The sequence below is a fragment of the Acyrthosiphon pisum genome, chromosome X (assembly GCF_005508785.2).
Source record: "Acyrthosiphon pisum isolate AL4f chromosome X, pea_aphid_22Mar2018_4r6ur, whole genome shotgun sequence".
NCBI lineage: Eukaryota > Metazoa > Arthropoda > Insecta > Hemiptera > Aphididae > Acyrthosiphon > Acyrthosiphon pisum.
The window spans coordinates 1732110-1747082 of record NC_042493.1 but is presented as its reverse complement, the minus strand read 5'-3'; the positions used below and the strand labels follow the sequence as shown (position 1 = coordinate 1747082).

Below are 14973 nucleotides of genomic sequence, written 5' to 3'. Positions count from 1 at the left end.
CAAACACGTGTGTGGCATTATTTCTGTACAGCATCTGACGCTAAACGCGTAAGAGCCTTTGGACGAGGTATACAACCGCATGGCCTTAGAGTCCAAGATGAAGCCAAGTTCAAAATTGTCACCGAGGGAGCAGGCGAAGGCGTTCCAGATGTGAACGTAATCGGACCGGGTAAAAGTCCTTATCAGTGTTTATGTTACGACGATCCCCGTTTATCGGATATAGTCCACATAACCTGTGGGTTAGATTAACCAGGAAAATAAATGTTAATATATAATTATTAATTACTAGGGCTCGGAATTTCGTAAAAAAATAAATGGTTAAACAATTTTTATAATTGCCAAAAAAGTTTATAAAATATAAAAAATATACCCTGAAACCACATAATATGTATAATATTAAGAACAAAAAGGCATTTCCTACCAATTACTAATGATTTCTTTATCAACCAATTATTATTTTTTGTTGATAAATTTATTATATGTAGTTTTTTGCAATAATATAATATTATACTAGCAAAACACATCGTTATGGAAAATAATACAAAATTAGGTTCATTTCGTTATAATCAGAATGATACGAAACGTAATTTTACATGAGAATTATCTTTCTAGTTTCTATCACAGTCCTTCCCACCACTTACTACCACAAAATTCGAACATAGTAATAATCTTTCCCGAGTACCTACCTTGTCATAATTGTAACTAGGAGCTATTGTGTAGAGTCGATAGAAAAAATAGATAATTTATTGTAATAAAATATAAAAATAATCATAGTGAATATAAATATAATCAAGCATTTATTTAAAATGTATACAACTAGTAAATTAATAGTTATACAGACAAGTTAATAACAAAAAAATATAAGTATATAATGACATTGAAAGTAATATATAGGTACACAATGTAAATTATAATATGTTAAAGCAATATACATTTGTTTATTATATATTTATTTATAATAATGATTGAAAGCATTAAAAACCTCGTCGAGTTTTATAATTTTTCAAAGTTTCCTTTAGCGCACATACCATTTTTTATTTCATTATTTATAGTACTTACTACTATGTTCATCCTTAAAAGAAATAACAAATAAAATAGGTTTGGTGTTATCAATATCAGATACCGAAACTCATAGTAAAACGCATTATTGAATGTTATTTTATTGATATTAAAAAATGTACTATAAAAATTGTAAATATTTTAAAAACACACATTTCATCATTTCCCAAGCACCAATTATGATTCTTGAATTACCCCGGGATTATGTGAAAAAAAATAAACAAAATGATTTTGTCTTTGAACTAAATCGGCCAATGTTGACTTTACCCGCAGTGCGGAAATTACTCGTAACATAAACACTATTTTATTTCTCGCTTCTCATTATTATAACAATAAACATAGACGAACAGGTTGTGGTTAATAATATGCAAAATGTTTTATTTTCGCGTAGGTGGAGTCAAAGAACCCGTAAACATGAAAAAACTCGACGCACACACGTATGAAGCAACGTACTATCCGAGGAAAGTCGGCCGGCACGTTGTGATGGTGACGTTTGGAGGGGTGGAAATCCCTAAAGCACCGTTCGAAGTGCACGTCAACCCATTCAAGGAGACTTTGATTCGTGCTTACGGACCTGGACTTACCGGAGGCGTAGTTTCGCATCCGGCGATGTTCACTGTCGAAACCAACGGAGAAACCGGTTCGCTAGGCAAGTAAAAACCATAATGCAGTGAGCCAGGTGTGGTGGACGACACTCTCGCAAATACTTAATTTATTTTTGAGAGAAGTTTGGCAAGTGGCCTTGTGGTTTTGATGTTTATCAGAATCAGCTAACGTCCCATATCATGTTTAACAATATTATCCATAGGTACCGGCCAATATAATAATTTTCAAATATTTTATTTTGATGTTTGCGTTTTATTTATGACTTTAATTATTTTTTATAATAATATAAATTTAAAAATAAAAATTATCGATTGTATAAGACAAATACGAAAACGTAAATTGTACTTAAGGGGATTAAGGCGATACCGTGATTTTCTGTTTTCGTCTAACACACGCGTGACATAGTATTTTAAACGTGTTTTTTGCCAAACATACCAATTTATCTAATGAAGCGATAAGAATTCTGAAAATATATTTGAATTTTTCGTCAAGTCTACTAGAAATTGACTTTCCCACATTTTTGATTTTATCCCCCAAATTCTTAAAAATGTCATATTCAAAAAGAGTGCTTAAAAATTCTGCTAGTTCAATTTTTTGAGAAGTTAAAATCAAAAAATAAAAAATTTGGGAAAGTCGATTTCAAGTAGACTTGACGAAAAATTTAAATCTGTTTTCAGAAATCTTATCGCTTCAATAGATCAATTGAAATATTTGGCAAAAAACAAGTCTAAAATACTATGTCGCGCGTGTGTTAGACAAAAACAGAAAATCACGTTATCGAATCTCCTTAAGTAAACAACGAACTATAGGGTCCAGGATTACCATTTTTGTAACTGTAAAAGATACATCCAAGGATACTATTATAACATCAAAGCCAAACTTCCAGAGGCTGACTATCGGAGGAGCTGAGCGCAACTGAGGTTTTGTAGATGGTAAACTAAATTAGCACCACATTTTTTTATGATAGGCAAATAACCATATTTCTAGAAAAAACTTACTAAAAGTCTATTTTACAGTCCCAAGTCTATGAAATATTACCGAATAACACGTGATAAAAAGAACAGGACACAAATCTTTTAGGTTATAATGGACTAAGTTTAATAGTCATTAGTGCCATCATTTCAGGTCATATTATTATAATAATATAATAACATAATAAGAGAATATAAACTATCATTAAACACTCGAAATCGAAATATCGTGGTTCCGAATAAATAATAATCAGTGAACAAAGCTTTGTACTGTTATTAAATATTAATAAATATGTATACATATACACTAAGTAGTAATTGATTTGGCAATTTATTTCGGACATAATTTTATCAATATTTTGTTGTATAATGAAAACCGTTACGTTTACAGGATTCAGTATCGAAGGGCCATCAAAGGCGAAAATCGATTGCCACGACAACGGCGACGGATCAGCGGACGTCAGGTACTATCCTATGGCGCCAGGAGAGTATGCCGTGCATATATTATGTGATAACGAGGACATACCTAAGTCACCCTACATGGCCAACGTTGTGCCCAGTTCGGATATCTATCCCGACAAGGTAAGAATATATCTCACGCAACGGTTATCGTTAATAATTATCATAAATAATTATGTGCTTACGAATGATGCTTTTAGGTGAACTGTTACGGCAGTGGACTGCAACCGAATGGTGTCATACAAGGGAAACCGGCTGAATTCGTGGTGGACACGAAAAAGGCTGGAGTAGCTCCACTTGACGTAAAGGTAACATCAGAATAGGAGAAAAATGGCCTGTCTTGCCTTTTTATATTTTGATAATTATCTAGACGTATAATGATGTTTTCATTTAGCATCCCTTCTATCAATTGGCCTATCGCTAAAATATACTTACTAGCCTATACTTCTGACAAATTTGTCATACAAAATTCATACTGCTACCTTTAGGAATGATTACCTATGTACAAAATAAGTAAAATTGAATCAAATCTAATTAATTGATTTAAACTTAACTTATAAGTGATATTTAAAAAAAATGTAAGTCGGTTAAAACTATTAACTCATTATCAGGCTGCTGGTCTTATTCCAAGAATCTTAACTTATTGTACAAAATAGATAAATAAGATCTGCGATTGCATAATTTTTTTCTCGTATATACAGAACCATATTTTTATGTTCTCGGCTATATTATGTGGGTAGGTAGATACTTATTTACATTTTATTAATGATATAAAAATATAAGGCTCGAACTGACAATAATATTTAAAACTTATGTCCGCCAATAGCACATTTCAATAAGATATTTAGTAATCGCCGCGTTACTCTTTAAATATAATCTTTGTAAGTTTGATAAGAATATTTTAATATTGTAATATTTTACATAAATATTTGACATTTAAGCGTACGATGGTGTTATATTCAAAGTGGTCGTCCTCGTTGTTTAAAAATCAGCAATAAAATACTAGATAACTGTTAACATGTCGATTAAAAAATAATTAAATTTCGCCTTTACAGGTCATTGATTCGAGTGGCAACTTTGTAGAACCCGTGTTGAAAGACAATAAAGACGGTACATTTTCTTGCAAATACGTCCCGAAGTCGATCGGCAAACACACGTTACAGGTAAATCATGAAAAAACACAACAACAGCACACCTGTTGAACCCTGAAAATATTATATTCGTGAAAAAAAGAACTCTATCGCTATTGTCTTGTTTCCATATTATATAGGTCAGTTATGGAGGCGTCGCTGTACCAAAAAGTCCGTTCCGCGTGTTCGTGTCACAGCCGTTGAACGCGAATAAAGTACAAATATTTGGACCCGGTATCGAATCCGGCGTCAAGACCAACAAACCCAATCATTTCACCATCGATTGTTCCGATGCCGGAATCGGTAAATTTGTGCACAGATCATTGTGATATAATAAGGCGCATTATTTTTTTTACAATGAATTAATGTGTCTAGGACTCCGTTTCTTGATGCGTTGTTATAATGACTAATAATATTATTTAATGTTTTCTTTAATATTTTGTTCAACATTTTTATTATTTTGGACGGACTAAAAACAAATTGTCAAAAAATTACATTGATTGAGATTTTTGAGTGTCATTGATGTTTATTAAATGATATAAAATACAACGCATATTAAAAAAATAAAAGAAAAAGCTCAGATGAAATTAAATATATAGATCAATTAATAAGTTATTTATTTTTAACATACAAAATATTTTTTTAAATACTATTAATTCCGAATAAATAACAAACTTTCAACTGAGGAAGTGTTGAAGTACCTACCTATAATATTATACAAATATGTGTATATTTTTTACTAAATTTTTTCATACTGGAAAATTTAATAAAAAAGTTACAGACATAGTACTATTAACGATTTTCATAAAAAATGTTTTACAACATCTTTTAATCTCTCTCAAAAATTAATAAAATTGCCTTATATGTATCCCTTAAAAATATATACTGTGCTTTCGTTTTACTAGAAAATTTTCAGGTGAAACGTATGATATCATTTATTAGGTTGTAAAAACCATATATAAACGTTCAGATTTTTTTCTAATAATAATTTTATCTAAAATTAATACAAATATTATAGGTACTATATATTTTATAGATTAGGTATTAAAAGAGACTAACAAAAATAAATTTCTGAAATAATGTATCCGATTAAGGAATTGATAAAAAAAAATCCACCTTTACTGACAAATACATGCAACATGTTTGTATAATAATATAATATGGTATATGCTTTACTTTAAAATTAAAAACAAAGATTATACAACGTTGTGGGAATCAGTAGTTATTGTTATTTGTTCTACCACTTCGAGCCAGGAAACACACATTTGAGACTTTAGTGCCAAGCAGGTTAGCATAAGTAATCCTCAGATTGTTATTGAGCAGTTGCGATGCAATGTTAGATAACTAAAAATAATACGAAAACACATTTTAAAATAAAACATTAATAATTATGTTCACGCATAATTTATTATACATTTGCATCAAGGTCGACGGCCCTGGCCCGCAAAACTTTTTTCGCATTGGTCTCATAAAAATCTATTTTTATAAATATTTGAAAATATGACTCAATAAATTATGTCGTCTCTAAGTCATTATAATTTATATAATAATCGCGTTATTGTCAAACTCTACCTGGTGATTATATCGCTAATCGACTTGATAATCTTGTTCGAAACAATTATTTTGAATCTTTAATTTAACCTAATATAGGTATTATGTATGTCGGTTTGTTAATGATTTAAAAGATAGTGGCCTCAGAAACAATAAGTTTATAATTGACTATAATATGATAATCAAAACCACGGGTTTTGATATAATTATTAATATGCAACCTATTTAAAAATTAAGTAGTTTTTGTTTAGTTCTTAAAATTATAATTAAAATTATTTAATAGTATTTTTCAAAATTGAAATTTTTAATTACTATTATACTTACTAAATATTTTTTAACTACTGCCTATGTCCAAGCCAATTTCTTTTTTCGATACATTTACATATTTTATATTTTTTTAAATATTAATTTCATTCAAAATAATGTAAAAATAGATTAATAATCATATCTTTAATGAAATGTATTTAAATCTGATCTTCATGTATAAGTATCACTAACTTAAACAATATTTTTAGTATTAAGTCGAGAATATAATATATTATGTTTCGGAAACGTGTACAGTATGTATCATATTATACCAAATTTGCATTATAAATTATAATGAAAACAATTATAAATAATATCAATTTTTGGAGGAAAAAGTCTTTAGTTGATTTCAAGTGGGGGTAGTCTTAAAAACTTAAAAAAATCGTGAAAAACCAACATACACACACAGTTGATATAGTTCTTACCTTGAGATTTGAGTAGTAAGTCAATAAATGTATGTCAATGCACATTAGATAATGGTAGTTAATTGGTATCTCACAGGTGAGCTGAACGTGAATCTGGTAAACGATAAAGGAGTCAACGTGCCATTGCAGGTCAACGATAACGAAGACGGTTCGTTCCTCATTGACTACGTCCCGACCAACTCGGGCGTTCACAAATTGAATTGCACTTACGGTGGAGTCAAGGTGCCTGATTGCCCGATCAAGATCAACGTACAGTCTCCGGTAGACTTGTCCAAAGTCAAAGTGGATGGTCTCGAAACGCGTAAGTTTTTCAAAAAATATTAAACGCTCGTCGTAGTGATTACAATAAGTGTAATATTATTTTGAGATCTGTATCGATGAATTTGTTTAAAAACTGTCCAAGAATTTTAGCGTTTATTACTCTATAATTGCTGTACAGTAGGTACCTGGCTATAGTATCTATACCACCATTGTTATACCAAGTCAATAATATCATTTTAATTTTGGTACGATTATCGACGTTTGTGTTTGACGGAAAATGAACAAATTCGACAGAAATGAACTGCAGTATACGTAAATTATAATTAGGGCTTGAAATATTATATTATAACAGCAAAAATATATTTTAAAAAAGTTTTAACATAATATCTATAATTTTTATGTCGGGATGGGGTTTGTACAGACAAAAAAGTGATAAAAGATATTTGATAGTTTTAAAAATAATTGGTATAGGTGTGTATGCATCATACCTACATTTTAATTAAAAAAAAAATTATTTCTATTATAATACACAAAAAAGTGAAATCAATCATTTTTATCGATGTTTAAAAAAATAATACTTAATTGTAATAGTAATTATTATAGTTTTGTGATTTAAATCAACTAAATAGAGTTCCTAAGAATCCACCTTTTTCTGTCTTAAATAAAAACTATTATAATCGGCTAATATTCATAATATTACCATCCGACGATACTAGAAATGTATTGCCTTAATAAATTTAGCTCTTTAATAAATAGCGCTTCGACACAGAAAATACAAGAAAAAGGGTTTTTTAGCGTATTTGAAAATATTTCAGGGGTTAAAGAATATTTAATTTCTTTCTTCCAAAATAATAATTGTGAATAGATATTATTTATGGGGTTTTATGTAAGTATTGTAAATACTAAATTGTAGATTGTTGAAGAGTTGATTTCAATATTTCTGGATTTTAATAGGAATTAAAATATATATAATTATATAATGCCTACCTAAATAATTCTTCATAAGACATTTTAACCAAACATGAGTATTAAAATACTAAATAAAAATACAAAATAAAAGTAACGATTTAATATTTAAACTTAACTTACGTTTTTCTATATTAACTTGACGAGTTAGAAAATTAGTTATCTTGCCAGGCCCGCCTAAAGATAATAGGTGCATAATAGGTATTATGACTATTTTAATAATTTTATACTAAGAGACAATAACAGGCTTGCCCAACTTCCAAGTCCTAAATTGATCCGTGATATCGAATTATTACCATTATTACTATCATATTATTATTATTATTCGCTCTCGGCGGACCACGCAGTGGCTCCGGTCAACAGTCTGCAGCAGTTCCGAGTGATGACGCGGGAAGCCGGTAGGGCGGAATTCGCGGTGGTGATCACAGGCCCGTCCGGTGGTTCGGTGACGGCGCACGTGGTGCCCGTCGCCGACGGTTATGTGGTGAACTTCACGCCGACCGAGGTGGGCGAGTACCGACTGAGCGTGACTCTGGGTGGCGAACAGGCGGGCCGGCCGTACCGTATGACGTGCACGCGGGCCAGCGACCCGGGCAAGGTGACGGCCCATGGGCCGGGCCTGGCCGGTGGCCCGGTCAACCGGCCTGCCGAGTTCACCATCGACACGAAACGCGCTGGCCAGGGAGGCCTGGGCGTGACGGTCGAGGGCCCGTGCGAGGCGGCCATCAATTGCCGGGATAACGGGGACGGCACGTGCTCGGTGGCGTACATGCCCGTCGAGGCCGGCCACTACGTCGTCAATATCACATTCGATGACCACCCGATTCCTGGGTCGCCGTTCAACGCGCTGGTCGGTGGCCGGGCGGCCGGCGATGCGCCGCGGCCGCCCAACAACGTCAAGGCGTCCGGCAACGGTCTGCTGGCCAATGGTAAACCGCTACCACCCGCCGCCGCAGCTACCAAGTGTTCCGAGCGTGTTGCCGTGTGACAGTGATGTATTCCGAGCGTGTTCACGTGTTCCGCGTGATTTGTTGTGCGGTTTTACTTTTGATTTCGACCGGCTTTCTGAATTAACTGCCTATAGCAATTATACGCCAGGCTGACCAACAAACAATTATTATTATTAACACTTATTTTAGTACTTTATTAATCGTTTATTACCATTTGTTCTAATTATTTGTTTATAATATTTGTTGTACACCTACTTACTTTCTGTAGGCGTACGCAGGCTATAGTTGCAAGGTATGAGGCTGATGACATGTGCTCTCAAAAAATATAATATATTATGCCTCTAAATGCTAATACTCTTGCCTTAAAAATAATAGGTTTTTTGTAATTTTTTTTTTTTGTGGGTTTAAAACATTTCTTTATAAGACGCGTTGTTATGAAAAATTATATATACTTATCTAATTTCATAATTCGACTAGACTTGAATTCGAATTATGTATTATTATATGATACAAATTCAATGCGTTTTTGAAACTATCCAAAAACATTATTTTATAATAATTTGGATCATTTACAACTATAAGGTAAATTAAAGTTAATTAAACATTTAAACGTATCAACAATATTTAATCGTTTATGATATTTCCGATAAACTCCTGGTCTTGAGATTATTTCTTTCTCAAAAGTGTCATGTTGTTCATAAAAATTATTGCATACCCTAAAAAGTGTCTGCCCTCACACCCTGTGTGCACACCTATATGGACTTATATCTAAGCTGGTGCCCATCGACGGCATAGGTAGACTAGAAAACTGTTTAGCAAACTAAACTATTACTGCTGCTTATTTTACTGCCACTATAAACATTATATTGCATTGCAAATGTACCTATAAGCTGCATAATATGATCAAATATACGTGATAGTATGATCACTAATTTTTCAGCTATATTAGACCTTTCGGCAGTTAATTTTGTCTGATTAAGTGTGTTATTTTCCATGCTGTTTAATATAACTACTACTACGAGTGCATATTATTATTATTATCATAGATTAATAATCACACTACATATAGGTAACCCAGATGCAATCATTCATCACTTATTATTTAAATTTGGATTTGAGTCAACTATAATAAGTGTCGTCAATTTATTGTGGTAGAATGGGTTGGGAAATAAGTATCTTATCGCCTACTGCCACATGCGACACTACTATATAATGAATCAAATACAAATAATTAGCGACAAATTATTGCGTTGGCCCATTTAATATAGTGTTATTGTATAACATAAATATAAATTATATGATTTTCTTAAATTAAATGTTAATCTATGGTATTATTTTAGTTGATTTTGACGTTTTGTTTGATTTTGTAGTACTGTCGTTTTTGATGGATTTTAGTTAGATTTTGAAAGCCAGTAATTTATTATTATTTACATTTAATTTAGGCGTTTTATTGGGATCACCAACTGACTTCTCCGTGGATTCACGAGCTGTTGCCAAGTACGGCCAAGGGGTGGTTACGTGTACGGTAACTAATCCATCTGGTACCAGGACAGAAACGTTCATAACGCCTCAAAGCGACGGAACATATAAAATCAGTTACACCCCGTTCGAAGCAGGTAATATTTTCGTCTTGATAGCCTCTGTCCATAACATTTATAAAATTATTCGTGTCCTTGGCGCGTTATTTTATAGTAGTCTGTTATTTAGGGTGGTCCCCATTTTACCGAAAATTAATAATATTAATTGTATTGTATGCATACAAACCGATGGCAAACAATTATGTTTTTACCATTTTTTATTGTCAACATTTAAATTTAATTTAATTTTTTACTCTTTTGAATTACAACACATTTTCAATTTCATATCCTGAAGCAATGTTTTATTTGGAGTATTTTGATCTATAAACATCTAATTTTGATAAACTAGTTTATTACTTAGGTATCAGTGTATATTACTTCCTAATCATAATTATTTAAAGTTTAGATGAGCGGATTAGTGGACCACATTTTTCAGGGTACACTTCTACCACTCCACTCTTCTAAACTTTAAATAATTATAACTCATAAACTATTCGTACAAAAGTTTAATTTATCGTATTCCGAAAAATATTCTATTTTGAAATAAGGAATTAAAACACGTTGTCATTAAAAAAAATAAAAATTGATAACGATATAATTATTAAGGAATTTTCTCTTCGAAAAATATTTTGAACGACTTTAAATTAGGCATGTAAAAAAAAATATTTTTATAAATGTTAATAGTTCTTGAAATACTTGAGTATCATACCGGTATCATATGTTTATTACATTATTTATCGATTTTATAGGACCACATACCATCGACATTTATTACGACGGCGTCCCCATAGTCGGTTCACCGTTTTCTGTGAACGTGAGACGAGGAACTGACGCGAGCAAGTGCAGAGCTTTTGGACCGGGTGTGAGCCATGGAATTATCCACAAAGTCAACACTTTCACCGTCGAAACAAAAGGTATAGGACGTCTCTAAGGGCTTTTATCGGAAATCTTAATATAGTTTTTACAATTTTAATTTTAATTTAGATTATCAAAATATATTTAAATACAAATTAAAAATGTATGACTCGATGGTCACATTATGTCATTACCGCTGTTGGTTGTTGTGTAATACCGAAATTATATAGAAAATGCCTAATATGTATATTTTAGAGCTCAAACACGTCATATACGATTAAGAATATATTAAGAATATGCTATCTTGGAGAAAATATTGACTGATCTATTTCTTAATATTTTACCAATAATTATTTTTTAGTTTTTCAAGCATAATATTTAAACTATTTGTTATGCTTTAACTTGAAGAAAAGATATCATGTTAATAATATGTCATTATTTCCAAAATATTGTTTACTTTAAAATTTTAAATTGTCTCAATATAATGTTACATTAAAATATAAATTAGACGATATTGTCATCTTAGTATGATAGTATTATTATACTATAATTCAATACGACATTACCGTAACCTAAATAATAGCAAATACCTTCCTACTGGTAAATCTTACCAATAATTACATTCTATATAGTGACAAACATTTCATAAAATCATCGTTATTAAGAAATTTCCTTTTTTTGAAATGTAAACATATTACCTAATTATTTCAATTTATATTTTTTGGTGGTGTTTTATTTAAGTACAAATTATAATATAAATTATAAGTATAACTATAAGTTATACTCTCCACGCATTAGGTATAATATAAACGCATTTGTCCTTTCATTTGAATTTTATTTTACTTCCTATTTGTATGTATTAATTATTATCACCGATTTCCCGTGCTGTCGTCCTATTGCGTCATCTGGTTTCCAACTATAGGTCCCACCCCACTGGCCACTGGGAGTGAAGACCGCACATGTCTCCTCTTGGAGAAGGGGGTAGTATCATGCATATAGTGATATATACATAGCTAAATAGATCACATGATCTCTCTACTACCCACTTGTGATAAGCATTGATAAAGACCTATTGAGGTCGTTTCAATGAACAAATACAGAAAAAAATAAAATGTATTATTTATAATTCTTTTAGAATGTGTAATTAACATTGTCACTATATAGTTGTGTACTTGTGTATATTTTATCTTAATACACTTTTTATTCAATTACATAACTTTTAAAAAATATAAATTATTAATAAAATACACATAAAAATAAAGACATTTAAACATTGAGGACTTGATTTCCATATCAACTTTACCGAACATGCCGAACAAACCGTTGAAAAATCGATCGTTAAAAAACAATATTTTCAAACTTTTACACAACATTTTTGTAATTTTACAGGAGCTGGCACTGGTAGCTTAGGTTTGGCCATCGAAGGACCTTCTGAGGCGAAAATGACGTGCGTTGACAATCGCGATGGTTCGTGTACGATCGAATACACGCCTACAGAATCTGGTGTTTACGATGTGAGCATTCAGTTTGCTGAAACACACATTCCCGGATCACCGTTTAAGGTATTATTCAAATTATCGTAACTAGTTATATCATAGAATACAAACTGACGTTATAGTCATTATTTGAACCATTTTGATCTCCATTTAAACGGCGTGAGTCTTACGTTGACCAAACCACTAGACATTTCCTGACGATAAAAAACTTTTTAGCTACCTACCTATACGTAGGTATGTACCTACATATTGTTGCGTAATGACGTGTCAGCTATAGACTTTTTCGAGCTGACCTCAGGTGACTGGAATGTTAAGATGAATTCCTCGAATTTGTACTCAATGCTGTTCTCGCTCTGGTGTAATCAAAAACTCTGAATATAAAATAATGTATGATAATACAACGTGATATCAAATAGATAACATACCTGACGCTGATATATCAATATTTTATTCTCTCACCGAGTTTACCGTTGAGTATCTCCTTAATCCGCATATTTGTCCACGTAAAGTTGCTATACTGCGATGTCCATTCTGTATATTATTATTTTATTATACTTACTTATTGGCTGTTGCACTCGATTTCGTATAAATTATTTATGCTTTTGAAAACTTTATCACGATGCTATAATGAGATTATACCACAGATATAAAATACTAGATAGCTAACAAGACATCGAACATTGAAGTTGTCCACCATATGCGTGTAGGTCAATGTTTACATAATATTGTCTTATTAATACGACATGATAACAATCTGATGGTCGAAATACTTTTATATCTGACGATGGAATATTGAATAAGGATAATATTATGTGTTGTCATTAAAAACAATTGCAATAGAAATATATATTTTTTATATTTTTTTAATATTTTATAAAAAAACTTTATTCTGTGCGAATAATATCATGTTATCATACAGTATTGATAAGATATTTATGTAAACATTGAACCACACGCATAATATGGTGGCTAACTTCAACATCGATTACCCAAATGTAGACAAGTTAGCTATCTAGTATTTTATATCTGTGGGTTATACATACTTTTAATATTTTATTGTACTACCTTCGGTACTTATTCTTTTCATTAAATCACTCTTTCTCAGTGGCTTATTTAGTAATATTTTATGGAGGGGGTCCAGCTATTTTTTCAAACACATTTAAGTGGTTGGTTCCGCTAAAGCATATATATTTATAAATATATTAGATATTTGGATAGGTATTTTTGGGGGCCAATTGGGGGGGGGGGGGGTAGATCTGGACCCATGGACCCTTCCAGTAAATACACAACTCATCTTTCTTAACAAATATCTATGTTAATTGAAGTATATTATGTGAGCTATAAATACCGCAGTACCCACCTATACCTATTATTATATTAACTGTAAATTTGACTCCAGCCTGCGTTTACGATTAAAATAAATAATAATATTATAATACCTAATAAAACAAAAATCTGTTGAATTACAGGTCCAAGTCGATCGTCCTGATCGCCCTGCAACCGTAAATGACATCAAGGTGAGCGGGCCAGGCATCAATCCAAAATATATCAGGGCCAACACGCCCATCACGTTCAAAGTGGACGCTTCGAAGTCTGCTAAAGGACACGTAGACGTGAAAATGGGAAACGACAAAGGTAAAAAGGCTTGGATTGTTTATTTTTTTAAACGTATTATGTTAAAGATTGTTTTAAACGGTCGTTGAGAATACAATGTGTGAATACAATGAATGTTGACACCACAGAAATTTGGTTATTATTGATGACTATAATTTAGCTGCAAGTGTTGACTAAAGACAATGCTTCTAGCCTTGGTTTTTGTTAGTTGTTGCCGTTTATAGTTGGATATTTAAATAATGTTTTTAGTTAAACAGTTGTACCTATCTATATGCATTAAGGCCCCTGCAAATGTGTCATTTTTAAGGAGTTGTGTTTAGGCAATTATTTCGTTTCTGCGATTACTGATCGTCTTAGTGTGTGTAGTAAATGATCATTAGTGCGTGTATACTCCCCTACCATCACCCACAGACCGCATCAATTTACAATACATTGTTATTTCTTATCTGGTTTGTGGTCGCACGCACGAACATGCACAAGTCATATAATGTCTATAACGAAATATTCAAAACCAATATATGGACGTGGAATAGCCGTCGCACTGACAAAAATTAAGGTACTTCTAGTGGTTCGATTTAAAAAATGTAAAGATGTTTGTATTGGTAAACAAGTTTACTTTGCATCGGTTGGAGTACTTTTTCAATTTTAGCAAATTCTTGACGAGAATAAATATTTTATATTTTATAAATTTATAAATTTTTAGTATTGATTATATTCAAAAAAATAAAAAAAATAAAAAATATGCTC

General features: G+C 31.7%; 1 protein-coding gene across 2 annotated transcripts in view; it reads left to right on the top strand.

The window, feature by feature from the left end:
• LOC100162552 (filamin-A) overlaps window positions 1–14973 on the top strand; it is a 142003-nt gene that overhangs the window by 67693 nt on the left and 59337 nt on the right. The window contains exons 10-21 of one of the 2 annotated variants that reach the window (XM_008180618.3): window positions 32–169; window positions 1451–1708; window positions 3028–3218; window positions 3296–3403; window positions 4151–4258; window positions 4366–4528; window positions 6584–6808; window positions 8082–8663; window positions 10127–10300; window positions 11011–11175; window positions 12506–12678; window positions 14082–14247. In XM_008180618.3, the coding sequence (XP_008178840.1) occupies window positions 32–169; window positions 1451–1708; window positions 3028–3218; window positions 3296–3403; window positions 4151–4258; window positions 4366–4528; window positions 6584–6808; window positions 8082–8663; window positions 10127–10300; window positions 11011–11175; window positions 12506–12678; window positions 14082–14247 (2451 nt within the window). The remainder of the gene's footprint in view (window positions 1–31; window positions 170–1450; window positions 1709–3027; window positions 3219–3295; window positions 3404–4150; window positions 4259–4365; window positions 4529–6583; window positions 6809–8081; window positions 8664–10126; window positions 10301–11010; window positions 11176–12505; window positions 12679–14081; window positions 14248–14973) is intronic. The other variant, XM_008180619.3, reaches the window with a different exon arrangement.